Raw genomic sequence first — 20,657 nt, forward strand, 5'->3', positions numbered from 1 at the left:
TATTTGGACAGGTACATGGATGGGAACGATTTAGAGGGATGTGGGATTTAATGGGATTACCTTAAATGAGCACTTTGGTCTGCTGAAGGGCCTGTTTGAATATAACACAACCATCAGGCTCTTGAACCAATGGGGATAACTTTAAAAATGTTCCCACAACCTATGGACTCACTTTCAAGAACTTGATCTCATGTTCTTGAGATTTATTGCTTGCTTGCTTATTTATTTATTTAATTATTACTTCTTTTCTTTTTGTATTTGCACAGTTTGTTGTCTTTTGCACACTGGTTGAATGCCCAAGTTGGTGCGATCTTTCATTGATTCTATTATGAACTTATTGAATATGTCCACAAGAAAATGAATCTCAGGGTTGTATATGGTGGCATATATAAACTTTGATAATAAAGTTACTTCAAACTTTGAACATGTGCACTCACTCAGATATGTGGTACACACACATATCATGGAATGTGTCTAAAATTATTGCAGACCCTGCAATCTTCAGATAGATTCACAACCTTTAAATAATTTCCTATTGCACGTTGAATAAATTATGTCTATAGATATATTGCATTCTTTCATACTGCCAAAAATGGAAAAACATCAGACTGACTGAAAATCTATAGCATTCTAATTTATTTTTCTGACCTAATAGAGCACTAATGCCTTCACAGAATCTTATCAGAATTATTCACCTTTTTATATTATTAACATAAAGACATAGATAAGGAATTTCATAACTTGTAGATCCTGGAAAGGTTAGGTGAGAAACACACTGAGTTTAAATGTAGTTCATTTTGAGTCAAACGAGAAGTTGCATTGAAAGGAAGCCCTCGTTAGCAATGGGCAGCAGAGTGGAACTAACTGAACGGTCTCTCGCTCTCCTCCAGGGGTATGAGTAGTGGCACAATGAGGTCACTCTCAGGTTGGAGGAGAAACATCTCATGTTCTGTTTGGGTAGCCTCCAACCTGACAATATGAACATTATTTTCTCTAACTTCAGGTAATTTCTCACCCACCCACCCCCCACCTGCTTCTCTCTTTTTCAATTCCTCATTCTGGCTCCCTTTTTACCCTTTCTCTTCTTTCCTGTGGTGTCCCTCCTTCCTTCTCCCCTATGGCCCACTGTCCTCTGTCCTTTACCTCTTCCACTTATCTACTCCCAGCTTCCAACATCATCCCCCCCCCCCATCTGGTTTCACCTATCACCTGCCAGCTTGTACTCCTCCCCCTCCCATCTTCTTATTCCAGCTTCTTTCCCCTTCCTTTCTAATCCCGATGAAGGATCTCATCCTGAAACGTCGGCTGTTTATTCCCCTCCAAAGAAGCTACCTGACTTACTGAGTTCCTCAGTAGGTTTTGTGTGTGTTTCTCTAAATATCCAGCATCTGCAGAATCTCTTGTGTTAATGAGCAATGGATTTGCTGAAGGTGTTCTTTGATACGAACCTCTGAATCTTGTTTGAAAGAATGGGAAGTGTTCCAAAAACAAATCAGGAGCAGAATGGAGACACAAGACAATGCAGATGCTGGATATCTGGAGTAACATAGGGAGGATCTGAAGGAACTTGGCAAGACAGGCAACATCTGTGGAGGGGAATGAACAGTCGACGTTTCGGGCTGGGAGCCTTCATCAGGACTCCTCATCTATGGCTATTTATAAGGCTCAAGTCAAGGGCTGGAGATTCTCAGCAGGTCAGTCAGCATCTGTGAGGAGAGAAATAGACTTATCATTCCAGGCTGATGCACTGATGCGGAGTATTTCTAGCAATTCCTGTTTTTAATTCCAATTTCAACGCTGGCCATTGCAGGATGGGTAGGCATTATGTTTTGCAACTCCAGAAATTAATCAAAAGAGAAACTCAGGAGCCCCAGGGGTAACTCGTGTACCTTTCATTTTTTACTTCAGTGAGGTGCGCACATAAACGTGGTGACGTAATAACATATGCCATTCATGTACATTTACATATAACCCGTCATGAATTATATAAACAAAGAATGCTTAATCAAACAATATATTTACAATATTACTGAGATGTTAAATTCACAACACTCCTCCCTGCTTAGCTATACACTTCAACTCAATATAGAATGCATCTCGACTGCACAGTATAATACTACTACTATACAGCATACTAATTTTTTAATTGTCCCATTCAGGCCTAACGATTTATTCACTGTGGAGGATTTCTTTCTCTTGTGGGATAACATCTTTCACTCTATTTGGCAGGAGAGACGTGGCTGTGAAATAGTCTCAGGTTCTGGGGCATCCTCTGTGGTGGTGTGGGAGTTGGCTCTGGGACTGCAGGAAGTGGTCCTAACAGTTCTGGATACCATTCTTCTGGATACGCTGGCATCCCAACCAGTGCATGGCAAGCTGCCCGATCTGCTGATCGATCCCAGGCCACCAGAGAATGCTTGGAGCCAATGCTTTTACTTTGACCATGCCTTGATGACCAACATCTAGCTCCTCCAACACTTTAGCTCCCAGCTTGAATGGTACAGCAACTCTCAATCCCCACATAAGGCAACCCCCATCAAAGGCAAGTTCATCCAGGCATTGGTAAAAAGGGGGGAACTGGAATTCTGCTGCACATTCCAGTTATTTTGTGTTGCCACGTATTCCTGAGACAGCGTGGGGTCTCTTCTCGTTCCTTTTGGATTATTTCTGCTGTAATAGGGAGACCTTTTGATTTGCATTAGGGAGAATACGTCAAGAGAAGTGTCCTCTTTTGTAAATTTTTCAGCTCTTTCCTTTTCCAAGGATAAACAGGACAATCCCTCAGCATTTCCATGACTAGTCATCCTCTTGGATTTGATCTTGTGATTGTGTCCACCAAGAAAAAGAGCCCATCTCTGCATTCGTGCTGCTGCTTTTAGAGGGACGTGCTTCTGTGGATTGAAAATGGACACCAGTGATTAATAATCAGTAATGAGGGTAAAGCCTCTTCCATACAAGTACTGGTTAAGATGTTTTACACTCCAAACCAGACTCGAGGCCACTCTGTCAATCTGTGTGTAATTTTTCCTATAGCGATAAGGGAATGTGATGCAAAGGCTTTAGGGTGTTCACTTCTGTCACTCATAACATGACATGACTGCACCTATACCATAAGGTGAGATGTCACAGGCAAGCTTCAAAGGACAATGAGAATTATAATGTGTGAGTACAGTGTCTGGTGTCACCATTTTCTTTACCATTTAGAAAGCCACCTCACTCTGCTTTGTCCACGGCCATTTGTTCTCGATCTGCAATAATGGCTGGAGCACAGCAGCCAATTTTGGGAAGAACCTGTTATAGTATTTGACAAATCCTAAAAAGGACGCAACTATGACATGTCCTTTGGCCTTGGGGTATCCACCACTTCTTGAATTTTCTCAGCTCATTTGTGTAATGCTTGTGTGTCAATGGTGTGACCACAGTGACTGATGCTTGGTTTAAAGAATTCACACTTGTTGTGCAGTGTTCTGGGCCAATAATCTTCTAATCTTTTTAATGCTATCTTGAGATTTTGGAGATAACTCTTGTCATCCTCACTGGTGACACTGATGTCATTTGGGGAACACTGAGTGTCTGGGCAGCCTTGCCACAGCTGGTCCTTAACTTTCTACCACAGTACATATGCAGACGTTACTCCAAAAATAAGCCTATTATAGCGGTAAAGCCCTTTGTGAGTGTTTATCATGAGTAACACTTTGGACTCTTCTTCATTCTCCATCTGTAGGTAAGCCTTAGCTAAGTCCACTTTGCTTAAGTGTTTCCCTCCAGAAAGGTTTGCAAAGATCTCCTCTACCCCGGGCAGAGGGTATTGATCTATTTTCAGTACTGGGTTGATGGTGACCTTAAAATCACCGCAGATCCTGACAGACCGATTCTGCTTTGCTACTGGGATCACTGGCATTGACCATGGACTCCAGTCAAATTTGGAAAGAATTCATTCAACCTTCATACGATCTAGTTCACTGGCTACTTTATCACAGATGGTATATGATATATGGATTTGTAATATACATATACTATATATGTATAGTATTTTACCCTTGAAATGTTTGAGTTTTCCAGTGCTAACCTTGAACACTGTTCTGGCATCATCCAGTACCTTTCTTAATTCACTTTCAGTTGACTCTATTGCAGAGGATGTGGCATGCAAATGGTGGATGGTTCTTCAATCAAGTTGAAGTTGTTCCAGTCAGTCATGGTCCCACAACGCTGGCCCTATTATTTTTACTACATACAAACCCAATGTGGCTTGTTGGTCGTTGTATTTCACAGTTATGAATGCCATTCCCATGGGAGTTACCTTTTCTCCAGTGTAAGTTCTTAGTTGGATATCTGCAGGCTTCAGTTCAGTATCATTGAAAAGCCATTCAAACTCATTTTGTGGAAAGACTGGAACAGCTGAACGAGTATCCAATTCCATTTTAATTAATTCATTGTTCACTTCTGGTGTAAGCCACATTGCTTGTCTATTGTTAGTTTTCACACTGCACATTTCAACACTGTGCGACTCTCATTAACTCTCAGAAAAATCATCCTCTGAATGCTCACCAACAGTATGCAGATTAGTGCTCTTTTGAAACTGGAACTTCACTTTTTATCTTTTTCTCCTGCCTGTGCAACCCATTTATTTTTGCCAGCCTTACATGCTCTTTGTATGTGTCCTACTTTGTTGCATTTTCTGCAAATGTCACCATTAAACGTGAATTGGACTGGTGTATGTGAGCCCCTTCCACAACAGTACCACGATATGTATGGCCAGGCCAGACTAGTTTCTGTTTAGACATTACAATTTTGTTCACACCCACTTTCATTCCTGACTGCAACTCAATTGTATCGCTGGCTACTGTTTCCATTGATACATCAATTTCAACTGCTCTTTAAAATGTGAGTTGTGCTTCAGTTTGGAACTGTTTTTGAATGCCTTCTTGCAAGGTTCCACAAACTAAATGATCTTTCAGTGCCCATCACTGAACTGGCAATGCTCAGGTAATCTCTTCAATTCAGCCGCATGTGCTGAAATGGACTCCCCTTCCTTTTGATTCTGCGTTTGGTACCTAAAGCATTCTGCAACCAACAATAGTTTTGGATCTAAATGCTCCTGCATTATTTTCACGGTATCAGCAAAGCTTAGTTCATCTGGTTTGGTTGGAGCAGTCAAACTTCTAGCAAACTATATGCTCTTTCACCTATTGCACTCAACAAAACTGGCACTCGCTTTTCATTGGCAATTCCATCTGCTTTAAAATACTGCTCAATTTGCTCAGTATACATCATCCAGTTATCTTTGTGCAATTGAATGTATCTACCTTTCTGATGCAGCCAGCCATTTCTGTTTTATTTTTAATTTACAATTATTATTATTATTATCATCATCGCCCAGTACTCACTGTTTATAAACCCATAAATTTCATCCATTTTCTGCCTTTTTTAACTTGAACATCTCTTTCTCCCCTTCTGAAGTGGAAAAAAAAATGTGCTGCACTTTTTTTTAAACCTGAATGTTTCTCTCTTACTTTGCAAAAAAAAATGTGCTGTGCTTGAGCAGGTATTTAGTCATCTCATGTTCACTTTAAACTTCCTCATTGCCACTGTTATGGTTTGTAAATCCAGAAGTTAATTGAAAGGAAAATAATGGAGCCCAGAAATAACTCGTATATGATGACATATGCAATTCACGTACTTCTACATACAACCCATAATTAATTATGTAAACAACAAAGAATGCTTAGTCAAACAATACAGTATGTTTACAGTATTACTCAAATATTACTGAAATATTAAATATACAATAGTGGGGCAGTGTGTCTGGAAGAGAATGGGCAGATTAGCATGCTTAACATGATCAATTAAATTCAGATTTATTTATCACATGTATGTACATCAAAAAATACAGTGAAATTTGCACCCAATGCTGTGCTGGGGCAACTTGCACGTGTTGCCTCACATTCTGGCGCCAACAGTCCCATGCCCACAATATTCAGAAGAACATCAATAACAGTAAGACAAGTCAACGACAGCAATTCAAGCCAACTTTCCTCCCTCCCACCTACTCACGCACACAAACAGGCCTCAAATTCCAGGACAAGCCATCTCCCGTTCTTGTGCTTAGATTCTCAGACTTGTAGGCATCAAGCCTCCAACTCCAAACTTCACCCCAGCATTCGCTGATTACCAGTTGCACCTTTGGAACTCGACTTCCGATTTGCACAGATCTCCAACCCTGGTAACCCAGGCTTGTGACTCTTCCACACCCACGTGACATCTTTGGGCCTCTAACTTTGGTCTACAATATTCAGGCTTCTACCTCTGTACCTGCCATGCACTTGACCTTGACCTTCATCTTTGCCCTCTGGGCTTCACTGGGTTTGACCTTTGGGCCTCAACTTCTGGACTTGCACTGACCACCGTGACCTTGGGTGCGAGGATTGGGGGGGCGGGGGTTTACTGGACTTTTAAACTTGCGTCCAGGATCAGAACATCTTGCTAGAATTCAGAACTGCAGGGTCAACATCTTGCAGTCATTATTCACATGCAACATAAATATTCTCAGTGTGTGTCACTTTACTCCTTAATGGAATGAGTAGGAGCTGTAGGGTCAGGGGGTCCAGATGAGTGCTGGGTGCCAGGTCCTACAAAGCCGTGATCTGGGGCAGTGACACCCCAAGGATTTATGAGGAATTTCCAGCCACATTCCCTGTGTGAGAATCCTGGCACCATCTCCTGAACAGTTCAAGTGGGAATGAAGACAAACTGGTGCAACATTTGCAACTGATTGTCCCCGTCCAGGAATTCAAGCAACGTATTATGAAAAATTTGAATGGAATTTCCACAGTATATTCCCAAAGAGCTGGCTTGGAAATGTTGGCAGAGGCTGTGGAGGTGCTTTGATAGAAATGTTATATTGAGGGACTGTAGGGATCGGAATGGATTTTGGAGCCTCCAGCTTGCAATGATTAATCGCTGTACTTAGATCAGAAGTCATATTTCATCTAAGAATTTTTAAACAATTTAAAATCAATGTATTTCAGTAATTATGATAACAGATTTCTTTATGTATTAAATAACATAATGTATTTTGCATCTGGAGGCATTGGTAGCACAAATGGTATTCAGTGAATTTAACCCTATTGCTGTTCGTGAATTCCAGGAACTCAGAAGATTATTCTCAGACAAAGTGTGTCAAGTACAAATCACAAGCAGGGCTTCCCAACCTGAGGTGCATGGACACCTTGCTTAATGGTATTGGTCCATGGCATAAGAAAGGTTGGGAACCCCTGTACTAGAATCCAGAGCTCCGCAATCGCTGTGCATCTCTGCAACTGCTGAAGATCTGAACGCTAATGTACCCTCACTCCCTTGTCCATTTGTCCTTCCCCAGTGATCTCCCCCCACCTACCCCTGCCAGCAAGACAAGTGCTAGACCTGCCTCCACACCTCCTCCCTCACCACGAATCAGGGCCGCAGTTAGCAGTCCTTCCAGCAAAGGCAACACTTCACCTGCAAGTCTGTCAGGGCTGTCTCCTGTACCCAGTGCTCTCGCTACAGCCTCCTCTCCATTTGTGAGACCCAACATAGATAAGGAGGGTAGTTTCATCAAGCACCTTCGCTCTGTCAATCACAGTGGGTGGGATTTCTTGTTGCGACCCATTTTATCACCAATCCCCATTCTCATTCCAACGTGTCAGTCCAAGGTCTCCTCTACTGCCAGGATGAGGCTGTTCTCAAGTTGGAAGAGTAATACCTCATATTCTGTCTGCTTAGCCTCCAACCTGATGGTATGAACATTGAATTCTCTAACTTCCAGTAATTTTCCACCCATCCCCACCTCTCTCTTGCTCCATTCCCCAAATCAGCTCCCCTTTAACCCATTCTCTTCCCTTCAACTGTACTGTATATCACTGCCCTCTGGTACCCATCCTCCTTCCCCTTCTCCCATGGTCCACTCTCCTCTCCTATAAGATTGGTTCTTTTCCACCTATCACTTCCCAGCTTCTTGCATCATCCTCCCTCCTGCACTCACCCACCTTGCCCCTCACCTCATCCCACCTATCACCTAACAGCTTGTATTCTTTCCCCTCCCCTCCCACCTTCTTCTGGCTTCTTTCCAGTCCTCATGAAGGGTCTTGGTCCAAAACATTGTCTGTTTGTTCTTCTCCATAGATGTTGCCTGACCTGCTCAGTTTCTCCAGCATTTTGTGTGTGTTACTCACATCACAGGAACTCCCGTGATCTCAGGATGTTCCAAAATTATTTACAGCCAATTAACTTATTTGGAAGTGCTGTCACTTTTGTGCCAGTATAATACAGCAGTCAGTTTCACACAGCTTGGCAGTGAAAAGACAAGCTGTTTCTATATTGGCTCAGGGATATGTATTACCCAATTCACCGCCCTTCACTGCTGTTCCTCAAAAAGAAAGGACTGAACTCTTTGGTTCAGTACAGTACGGCATGGCAGTCAAATGGTTAGTGTATCGCTTTACAACACCAGCTTTCACCGACAGGGTTCAATTCTTGCCACTGCCCTTAAGGAATTTGTACGGTCTCCCCACGATTGTGTGGGTTTACTCCGGGTGCTCCAGTTTCTTCCCACAGTCCAAAGGCGTACAGGTTAGGGTTAGTGAGTTGTGGACGTGTTATATTAGTGCCAGAAGCAGGGAGTCATTGTGGGCTGCCTCCAGTTTGTTCCTCACAGGTTTGACTTGATGTAAATGACACATTTCACTGTGTATTTCAACGCACATGTGACAAATCAAGTTCACGTTTATCTTTGACTACATCCTTACCAGCTTCTCGCTATTCACTACCACAGTCACGTAGACTTCCAAACCTGCTTCAAGTGCTGTGAGATCCTGTGAGCTTTGCTTTAACGTCCTGCCTGAGAGAGGACATTTCTAATCGTGCTGTGCTGCACTGTCCCACTACTGCTCTGAGAGTCCAGCTGATGTGATACAGGGCTTATCACATCCTCAAAAAGCTGTATAACCTGTCATTTACTTTTCAAGTGTTGTTTCTTACACAGGGATTCATTATAGTTATTATTTAGAAAGTGGAGCAGATAGCATAGAACAGTACAAGCCCTTCGGCCCAAAATGTTGTGCCAACCTTTTAATCTTCTCTGAGATCCTTCTAAGATGTCCCTTTAGAACTAAGATGGGAAGGAATTTCTTCAGCCAGAGGGTGGTGAATCTGTGGAATTCATTGCCACAGACAGCTGTGGAGAACAAGCCATTGGGTATATTTAAGGAGGAGGTTGATAGGTTCTTGATTAGTAAGGGTGTCAAAAGTTATGGGGAGAAGGTAGGAGAAAGAGTTTGAAGGGGAAATGAATCCCCCTCATCTTGGGGACAGCACGGTAGCGTAGTAGTTAGCGTAACACTATTACAGCGCCAGTGACCCCTATGTACATTCTCCCCCATAATGGCATGGGTTTCTTCCAGGTGCTCCAGTCTCCTCCCACGTTCCAAAGATGTGCCTGTTTATTGGTCATGTGTGTAATTGTGTGCCGCAAGCTCATTGGACCAGAAGAGCTTGTTACAGTGCTGTATCTCTTATAAATAATCAGCCATAATTGAAAGGTGGAGCAGACTTGTTGAGCTGAATGGCCTAATTCTGCTCATATGGTTGGTGGATGGGGGAGGGGCAAATTGATCTCTCTGTCTTCCTATTGGTTCTCACATTCCTCTATCAATTACATTTCAGTTCCAGAATCTGGGCCAATTCACCATTGGACACCTGGTGATCAGGGTGACCATTCCCACGGCAACCAAAGGTAACAACCGTCTCCTGATCCTGAACAACTCCACCATTCTGGTGAGTACAAGCCTGGGGACACCGGATGTGTGAGCTGGCAGGGACATATTAGCAAAGTTGTTGATGTGTGGTTTGGGAGCTTGTAAATGGCAGGAGGACTGGAGTGAAACGGAGGGATTCCTGTGAGTTAAAGAATCTACTTCAGAGAGAGGCGATTCTCTCCTGGAGGGAGTGAGTTCAGGGTTCGGTTCCCATTGCTGTTTGTAAGGAGTTTATACATTCTTCACGTGACCATGTGGGCATCATCCAGGTGCTCCAGTTTCCTGCCATATTCCAAAGATGTACAGTCCGGGTCAGTAAGTTGTGGGCATGCTATGTTGGTGCCAGAAGTGTGACACAACTGGTGTGGTGAAATGTGTACGTCCTCAACAGATGTGTCACGTTTCAATTCAAATCAAGTTTAATTGTCATTCAAACCACACTTGGATGCAGCCAAATGAGACGGTGTTCCTCTGGGGCCAAAAGTGCAAAAACATACACGTGTATCCAAAATAATGATAAAAGGGGGGGAAAAAATGAACATAGTCACATAAGAAAACACATTTTTAGTCCAAGTCCCTGAGCGACAAGTCCCGTAAATTGATGGCTCCCAGCAGTCCATCCTGTAATTCCACTAATCCAACACTGGAGGGCAGCACTGATGGGAGAGGCCACCCCTAACCCAGCCTGGACTCCACGCTAAAACATTAACCTGAGGACTGAGGCCTATCCTAGCTACAACCGAGGCAACACTGCTGCCTCGCTGCCTGTTTCACCACCACATGTGGGAAGCAGGGCAACAGCAATCAACGTCCAACAGGGTTTTGTGATCACAAAGGAAGCGTCCAAGACAATTCACTGTATGTTTTGATATACATGTGGCAAATAAAGATAATATTTATTTACAGCACAGAAGCCAGTCTTTCTTCCTGGAAGGTCCACGTTAGCGGCATCCTCCATAGGACTAGCTTTGTTTGGAACTTTCCCTTTCCAGGGAACAATCTTGATTTTTATCACTGAATGGATTCCAAAGTTATAACTCTCACTTGATACAAATAAATATTTTCTTTAGTTATCTGCCTTTCCCCCACATAAGAATCTGTATTCTAGTCTCAAATTTAAAAGCATTTGAATTTTTTGTCTTTCTCTTGTCAAGCTGGTGTTCTATTTCCAGAAGAGATCAATTCACTGATGTAAGTTCCAAGATCAAAGTGCCATCAGACTCTTACCAATCCCATCCTCTCTTCAGATCCATAACACGGTGGTATCACTAGCTGTTGGCTTCAGCTTTATTTATCACATGTATATCAAAACATACAATGAAATGCGTCATTTGCATCAAATCGCAAAGAATGTGCTGAGTCACCACACGTCCAGTGTCAACATGGCATGCCCACAACTCACTAACCCTAGTCATATGTCTTTGGAATTTGGGAGGAAACCGGAGCACCCAGAGGAAACCCATGTGGTTGTGGGCAGAAAATACAAACTCCTTACGGACAAGAGGTACCGCAGATGCTGGAAATCTGGAGCAATACACACAATGTGCTGGAGAAACTCAGCAGATCAGGCAGCACCTGTGGATGGGAATAAACAGTCGACGTTTTGGTCTGGGCCCCTTCATCAGGACTGACAGCTCTTGGCCCGAAACATCAACTGTTTATACCCATCAAGAGATGCAGCCTCACCTGCTGAGCTCTACCAGCACAAGGTGTGTATTGCTCCTTACAGACAGTGGCAGGAATCAAACCCTGATCTTACAGCTGGCACTGTGAAGTGTTCAGCTAACCGTGCTGCCATGCTGCCTCTGGAACTCAAACAAAGAGTCTTCCCAGCCCCTTGTCTGGTTGGATTAGTCTGTGGATAAATTGAACAAGCTACAGGAGTTAGCAGGGCACTGAACTGCTGAAATTGGGTAGTTTGTACCTCCGGGCTTTGAGTTCAGTTTCTGCCCAGAATGGCGAATTGGAAAGACTATGTGAGAATCTCTCAATGCAACTGACAATGGGCAAGCACCCATGGCACAAAACTACTCAGATCCTTTCCAGAGTACCACCGATAAGATCACAGTTCTGCTTCAGCTACTGACAGTTATTCAGGTGCAGGATTTTATTTTTTTAAAGATAGGCTTTATTTGTCGCATATAAATTGAAACATCGATGGGGAAATCAAGGTAGTGCTGGATCACAAAAGAGGGAATTTGTAGAATGCATAAGAGATGGTTTTTTAGAGTAGCTTGTGGTTGAGCCCACTAGAGGAAAGGCAATTCAGGATTGGGTGCTGTGTAGTGAACCAGATTTGATTAGGGAGCTTAAGGTAAAGGAACTCTTAGGAGCCAGTGATCATCGTATGATAGAATTCACCCTGCAGTTTGAGAGGAAAAAGATAAAGTGAGATGTATCAGCATTACAATGGATTAAAGTGAATTACAGAGGCATGAGAGAGAAGCTGGTCAAAACTGATTATAAGGGCACACAAGCAGAGATGACAGCAGAACAGCAATGCTGGAGTTTCTGGAGGCAATTTGAAGATGCAGGATAGATGCATCCCAAAGATAAAGGAGTCTTCTAAAGGAAGTATGAGGCAGCTATGTCTGACAAAGGAAGTCAAAAGCAGCATAAAAGCAAAATAGAGGGCAAATGATATAGCAAAATTTAATGGGAAGTTACAGGATTGGGAAGCTTTTAAAAACCAACAGAAAGCAACTAAAAAAAATAACGAGGGAAAAGATGACGTACGAAGGTTAGCTAGCCAATAATATCAAAGAGGATACTAAAAGTTTTTTCGGTTATATAAGGAGTAAAAGGGAGGCAAGAATAGATACTGGACTGCTGGAAAATGACACTGGAGAGGTAGTAATGGGGGGGGGATCAGAGAAATGACAGACAAACTTAATACATATTTTGCATCATTCTTCACAGTGGAAGACATTAGCAGTATGCCAGAAATTTGAGAGATTCAGGGAGCTGAAGTGAGTGTAGTTGCTACTATTAAGGTGAAGTTGCTTGGGAAGCTCAAAGGTCTAAAGATAGATAAGCCACCTGGACCATATAGACTACACCTCAGGGTTCTGAATGAGGTAGCTGAAGAGATTGTGGAGGCATTAGTAATGGTCTTCCAAGAATCACTAGATTCTGGAATAGTTTTGGAGGACTGGAAAATTGCAAATGATCCTCCACTTTTTAAGAAGGGAGAGAGGCAGAAAAAAGGAAATTATAGGCCAGTTCATCTGACTTCAGTGGTTGGAGTCCATTATTAAGGCTGAGGTTTCTGGGTACTTGGAGATACAATAAAAAGTAGGCCAACGTCAGCATTATTCCCTTAAGGGACAAATCTGTTGGTATTCTTTGGGGAATAACAGGCAGATAGACAAATGAGAGTCAGTGGATGTTGTTTACTTGGATCTTCAGAAGGCCTTTGACAAGCTGCCACACATGAGGCTGCTTAACAAGATATAGGAAAATCACTGGCATAAATAGAAGATTGGCTGACTGGCAGGAGACGAAGAGTTGGAATAAACGGGGCCTATTCTGGTTGGCTGCTGGTGACAAGTGGTATTCCACAGAGTATTGGGACCACTTCTTTTCACATAATAGGTTAATAATTTGGATGACGGAATTGATAGCATTATGGCCAAGTTTGCAGACAATACAAAGATAGATGGAATAGCAGGTAGTGTTGAGGAAGAAGTAAGTCTGTAGAAGGACTTGGATAGATTGGGAGAATGGGCAAAAAATGGCAGATGAAATATAGTGTAGGGAAGTGTATTGCACACACTTTGGTAGAAGGAAGACTATTTTTTAAATGGAGAGAAAATTCAAATATTTGAGGTGCACAGGGACTTGGGAGTCCTTGTACAGGATTCCCCAAAGGTTAATTTGCAGATTGAGTCAGTGGTAAGGAAGGCAAATGCAATGTTAGCATTCATTTCAAGACAATTAGAAGATAAGAGCGAGGATGTTTATAAGGCATTGGTCAAACCACACTTGGAGTATTGTGAGTGGTTCGGGGCCTCTTATCTAAGAAAAGATGTGCTAGCATTGGAGAGCGTCCAGAGGAGATCCACAAGAATGATTCCATGAATAAAATGGTTAATTGTATGAGGAGCGTTTGATGGCTCTGGACCTATACTCAGTGGAGTTTAGAAGAATGAGGGAGGGATTTCATTGAAACCTATTGTACATTGAAAGGTCAAGACAGAGTGGATGTGGAGAGGTTGTTTCCCATAGTGAATGAGTCTAGGACCAGAGGGCACAGCCACAGAATAGAGGGATGTCCATTTAGAACAGAAATTAGGAGAAATTTCTTTAGCGAGAGGGTGATGAATCTGTGGAATTCATTGCCACAGACGGCTGTGGAGGCCAAGTCATTGAATATATCTAAAGCAGAATTTGAAAGATTCTTGATTAGTCAGGGAGTCAAAGGTTGCAAGGAGAAGGCAGGAGAATGGAGTTGAAGGGGATAATAAATCAGCCATGATGGAATGGCAGAGCAGGTTTGATGGGCCAAGTGGCTAATTCTGCTCATATGTCTGATAGTCTCATGGCTACCTGCAAGTAATTGTGTGCATCCAGCACCAACACAGCATGCCCACAACTCATTAACCCTAACCCCTGTGGCTTTGAAATGTGGGAGGAAGCCGGAGCACCCGGAGAAAACTGACATGGTCACAAGGAGAAGATACAAACTCCTTACAGACAGTGGCAGGAATCGAACCCTGATTGGTGATCGCTGGTGGTGTCAAGTGATTGTCCTAACTGCTATGCTGCCATGCTGATAAATGCCATTTCTTCAGAACCCGTAATGTAGTGAAAATATCATGGTGCTTAATAAAGTGTTAGATGAATAGAGTTACATAACTGTGTTGTCTGTTTATAAAAAGCCTGCATGACCTCAGCATGGACATGGCATTCTTATGAGATGCAGCCATCTCAGGAAACAGGCCCTTTGGCCCATAAGGTCCGTGCTGGTGCCGACTCTCCCATGACTGTGTGTTGATGCCAATAGCTTGATGTGCACCTTCCTTCCTGCTGCAGGGAGATGAGATCCAGTGCCTCGTGACCAGTCATTCAGAAGCCCGATACTGGCAGCTCCCTGGACGAAAAACTTTCGCAGAGGACCTGAGGCACGTTGAGATGCTGGTAAGGGAAGCTTACTGTTTCATGAAATCCAAACTTTAACGTGAAGCGTTTTGAAGTCAGGTCCTTTCATCTCAGTCAGACTTTTATCTATTTAGTAAGTGAAATATTCTGTACGTACATTTTTTTCCTTCCTAATCCTTCTATGCGTTATTTCCTACACAGAGTTTATTTTAGAATCATAGAACACCATAGAAACAGGCCCTTCCGGTCCCATCGGTCCCATGCTAAACTGCTATTTTGCCTAGTCCCATTGTCCGGCACCTGAACCATAGCCCCCCATACCCTTCCCATCCATGTACTTACCCAAACTTCTCTTAAATATTACAATCAACCCTGCATCCACCAGTTCCACTGACAGCTCTTTCCATATCCGTTACACCTTCTGGGTGGAGAAGACTCCCCCCTCATGTTCCCCTTAAATATTTAACCTTTCACTCTTGACCTATGACCTCTAGTTCTAGTCTCACCCAACCTCAGCAGAAAAAAACCTGTTTATATTTATCCTATCTATACCCCTCATAATTTAGAACACCAGTATCAAATCTCCCCACGTTCTCCGACGCTTTGACTTTGTACGGTACTGCTGCTGGAAAATAACAAATTCCGTCGTTTATGTCAGTGTTAATAAACCTGATACTGATTTCAAATCAACGACACTTCATTATTGCAACCAGCTCCTCAGTTTCTCAGCCTCACCAAACACTTTTTTAACTTTCAATGCTTTCTGTCCAACAGAATGCTAGCAATGCTAAATGCACTCTCCTCATGTGTGAAGTGAAGAATTTTAAAACTAATGAAGAGTACACCATTCAACTTTCAGGAAGACTCTTGACTGATTCTCTCATGGGCGTAAGTGCATCTGGAGAAACAGACTACCAGCCGACGCGTCACCTTGTATTAGTGGAAATTGTTTGACCCTAGTCTCTTGGGTTGGGAGAATCTGATTGGTGATTACTTGAGAGATTAATCCCCACCAGGCTCAGGGCAGAAGTGTTGTCACTGGATTGGAGAGATGTGGGTTCAAGCCTAACCTGGGAGATTTGGATTGAGAGTTAGGCTGACAACCTTGGTGTAGTTCTGTGGGACTGCTACACTGTCAGACGTACCAGCTTTTAAACAAAAAACTTAAGCAAACCTTTGGCAAGGTGTAACCCCCTTGGCACTATTCTGGGGAGGAACAGAGGAGCTATCCTGGAGTCTTGGTCAAAATCTGTCTGTGTGTATGAGTGGGTGAGTAGGAAAGGGGTTTGTTTTGTTTTTGTTGTTCTGCTAAACATTGTGGGCATCCTATGTTGGCGCCAGAATGTATGCCAACACTTGTGGGCTGGCCCCAGCTCATCCTTGGGCCTGCTGGTTTTAAACACAAACAATGCATTTTCACTGATGTTTCGATGTACCCGTGATAAATAAATCTGAATCTGCTTCAGTAAAACAATTACTGTGACTACACTGGAGACATAAGAGACGACAGATGCTGGAATCTGGAGGAATACACAAGATGCTGGAGGAACTCAATGGATCAGACGGAATCTGTGAATGGAAATGGACAGTCGAGATTCTTCATCTGGCTCAGACCAGAAATGTTGACTGTCCATTTCCCTTCACAGATGCTGCCTGACCTATTGAGTCCCTCCAGCATCTTGTGCATCGCACCTTGATCATATTAGTGGTTTTGGGAGCTTTTGGTGTTCCTATAATATAACAATGGCCACAGTTTCATGATGCTTCATTTACCGTAAAACAAGATTTTCAGAGACGTGACTTTTGTTGTCCATCCGATTGCAGGCTGCCTGTTCTATCCATTGACAGATACTTATTGAGAAATAGTGCAGAATAGGCCCTTCTGGTACTTTGAGCTGCACTGCCAGCAAACCCCGGTTTAACCCTAGCCTAATCACAGGATAACTTACAAAGACCAATTAACCTACTCACCATCTTTGGACTATGAGAAGGAACTGGAGCACCTGGAGGAAACCCATGCAGTCCACAGGGAGGATGTAGAAACTCCTTACAGAGGACACCAGAACTGAACACCAGAGTCCGACACCCTGAGCTGCAATAACATCACACTAACCACCACGCTACCGTTTGTGGTCATCCCATTACAGAAAGGATGTGGAGGCTGTGCAGTTGCTCCACAAGCGGTTTACCAGGATTAGAGAGTATTAGCTATAGTGAGAGGTCAGGCAACTTGGATTGTTTCCTCTGGAATGTCAGAGGTCGAGGGGAAACCCTATAAATGTTTATAAAATTATGAGAGGCTTAGATGGGGTAGAGAGCCAGAATCATTCTCCAAGCGAAGAAGTGGTGAATACTGGATAGATAGGTGCAAGGAGGTAGTTTAAAGATGTGTGGGTAAGTTTTTATAACTTTATACAGAGAGTGGTGGATGCCCGGAAAGTACAGACAGGGCTGATAGATAGATAGATAGATAGATAGATACTTTATTCATCCCCATGGGAAAATTCAACTTTTTTTCCAATGTCCCATACACTTGTTGTAGCAAAACTAATTACATACAATACTTAACTCAGTAAAAAATATGATATGCATCTAAATCACTATCTCAAAAAGCATTAATAATAGCTTTTAAAAAGTTCTTAAGTCCTGGTGGTTGAATTGTAAAGCCTAATGGCATTGGGGAGTATTGACCTCTTCATCCTGTCTGAGGAGCATTGCATCGATAGTAACCTGTCGCTGAAACTGCTTCTCTGTCTCTGGATGGTGCTATGTAGAGGATGTTCAGAGTTTTCCATAATTGACCGTAGCCTACTCAGCGCCCTTCGCTCAGCTACCGATGTTAAACTCTCCAGTACTTTGCCCACGACAGAGCCCGCCTTCCTTACCAGCTTATTAAGACGTGAGGCGTCCCTCTTCTTAATGCTTCCTCCCCCAACACGCCACCACAAAGAAGAGGGCGCTCTCCACAACTGACCTATAGAACATCTTCAGCATCTCACTACAGACATTGAATGACGCCAACCTTCTAAGGAAGTACAGTCGACGCAGGTAGTTTGAGTTGCACCATATCACAAAGTCCTGTATCAGTTTCCTATACTCCTCCTCCTGTCCATTCCTGACACACCCCACTATGGCCGTGTCATCAGCGAACTTCTGCACATGGCAGGACTCCGAGTTATATTGGAAGTCTGATGTGTACAGGGTGAACAGGACCGGAGAGAGTACAGAGAGAGAATATTGGCTGATAGTTAAAGCAGAAAAAAATATTGGCTGCAAGAGGATTTTAGACAGACGCATGAATATACAGGGAATGGGGGAGTGTGAATCAAGTGCAGACAGAAGTGATTAGGCATTGTGTTCGGCACAGACATTATGGGCTGAAGGGACTCTTCCTGAGCTGTACAAATCTACGCACTACGACAATGCAGCACTCCCTCAGCATTGCAATCTTAGGTTACTGACCCAAAACTCAGCAATGTGACTTGTGCGAGTGCTGCCCCCCAGGTCCCAGCTGACCTCAGAACCACCTGAATGCACACCTCTCTGAATTACAAAACACTAAGACATTAGGATTTCACAATATTCCATCAGGATAATTTCAGAAGGGTAAGTGATATCTGGATTTCATTTAAATTCCAGATTCCTTAGTCTTGCTTCATCCTAAGTAAGGCAACATTTTTTTTATTGAAAACCATGTATTAATAGTTTCCAAGAAAGGGGGAGAAAAGCACGCAAAAGCCACAGGCTTGAAATCATCCTTAAATCTGCGGATAAAAATGCTGATCTTCAGATACGGCTGTGACATGAAGTCTGAAAAGGTTGGAACTTATCAAATCGATTCAATATGAGTTTCTCATTTCCTCCTCTGGATGACACTGTTACATTGACAACTTTTCATACAATAAATGTTAGAGATTATTTTAAGAGGCCATCTGAAATAGTTGGCTTGCAAAACAGTGGATCCCTTAAATTGATGGAGGTATTTATTTAAAGGGAAAGTGTGCATTAAAAATAAACTCTTTGACTTCCAATTTACTGCTGTCCTCTGTGTGAGTGTCAGCAGTCTTCTCTGTTACTCATTTCTCTTCTCCTGTCTGAAGGGAAGAGCATGAAGAAGAGTTTGCATTTACACTCAGTGGTCACTGTATTAGGTACACCTCTACACCTGCTTGTTAATATACATTTCTAATTAGCCAATCATGTGGCAGCAACTCAATGCATAAATGCACGCAGCCATGGTCAAGAGGTTCAGTTGTTGTTCAGACCTAACATCAGACTGGGAAGAAATGTGGTCTAAGTGTCTTTGACTATGGAATAATTGTTGGTGCTAGATGGGGTGGTTTGAGTATCTCAGGAACTGCTGATCTCCTGGGATCTTCATGCACAGCATGCTCTAGAGTTTATTGAGAATGGTGAGGGGGGAAAAAAGGTGAGCGGTAGTTCTGTGGGTAAAAAGAACTCCTTGTTAATGAGAGAGGTCAGGGGAGAATGGTCAGACTAGTTCAAGCTGACAAGGAAGCGACGTAACTCAAATAACCACACGTTACAACAGTGGCGTGCAGAAGAGCATCTCTGAATGTACAACTGTCCATAAGGAGTTTGTATGTTCCCCCTGTGACTGCATGGATTTCCTCTGGGTGTTCCAGTCTTCTCCCATAGTCCAAAGATGTACTGGTTGGTAGGATAACTGGTCATTATAAATTGTCCCATAATTGGGCTACAGTATGGCTAAATCAGGGGTTGCTGGGCATCATGGCTCAAAAGGCCAGTAGGACCTATTCTGTACTGTATTTCAATAAATAAATAAATGCTAGTATCTTTCCTGTAATACCATGGACACTTAACTTGTTTAGCATCCTCATGTGTGGCACATTGTCAAAAGCCTTAGAAAATCCAAGTAAACAACATTCACTGACTCCCCTTTGTCTATCCTGCCCATTATTCCCTCAAAGAATTCCAATAGATTTGTCAGGCAAGATTTCCCCTTAAGGAAACCATGCTGACTTTGGTCTGTTTTATCATGTGTCTCCAAGAACCCCAAAATCTCATCCTTAATAATGGACCCCAACATCTTTCCAACCACTGAAGTCAGTCTAACTGGCCTATCATTTTCTGTTTTATTGACTGACCTGACTTATTGGAAATCTGACTTTATGCAAATATTTCCATATATTTTAAAGTATTTTTCAAGCTGTTAATAATAAATCTTTTCTCTGTATTTATTAATGACTGGTTACAATATGTACATATTTAATTAAGGGTAGTGGGAGGGTGAAATAAAGGAATTATGGTCAGTCTATGTAGAGTGCTATGAGATGGGTAATTGTAGAAAATGGAGATTTATGCCTGATGCAGATATCAGCTTCAGGACGGTTCTCAAGAATAGAAAACTTACATAACTGAAGATTGCCTGTAAAATTTATCAGGAACCCCACATATCAGAGCAGGTGATCAAAGTCTTGGTCCATGATGTAGACATTTCTAGTCAAGACCCTTCATCTGGACACAAGATATTTATGAAGGGTCTTGACCCAAATATTGACTGCCTATTTGGTGCCTGCCTCACTGGATTCCTCCAGCAGTTTGCGTGTTGCTCTTGTGTGTTAAATGTTGTCTGGTTCTGATTTCTAAGTGTGGGAGATGAGGGCCAGGGAACAGAAGTTGGAAGGGGAGGGGGAGGAGAAGAGCTAGAGTGCATGCAGTGAGTTTGGGGGAGGGATGAGTGGGAAAAGAATAATCATCCCCGTCAAATGCTCGATTGAATTT

The 20,657-nt window shown here is 42.8% G+C and overlaps 1 protein-coding gene across 2 annotated transcripts in view; it reads left to right on the forward strand.

Moving 5' to 3' along the window:
- Positions 1 to 20,657, forward strand: part of itga11a (integrin, alpha 11a) — a 195,205-nt gene that overhangs the window by 162,964 nt on the left and 11,584 nt on the right. For both annotated transcript variants that reach the window (XM_073032614.1, XM_073032615.1), the window contains 3 exons: positions 9,700 to 9,810; positions 14,826 to 14,930; positions 15,666 to 15,779. In XM_073032614.1, the coding sequence (XP_072888715.1) occupies positions 9,700 to 9,810; positions 14,826 to 14,930; positions 15,666 to 15,779 (330 nt within the window). The remainder of the gene's footprint in view (positions 1 to 9,699; positions 9,811 to 14,825; positions 14,931 to 15,665; positions 15,780 to 20,657) is intronic.

This window comes from Hemitrygon akajei, chromosome 30 (genome assembly GCF_048418815.1).
Source record: "Hemitrygon akajei chromosome 30, sHemAka1.3, whole genome shotgun sequence".
NCBI lineage: Eukaryota > Metazoa > Chordata > Chondrichthyes > Myliobatiformes > Dasyatidae > Hemitrygon > Hemitrygon akajei.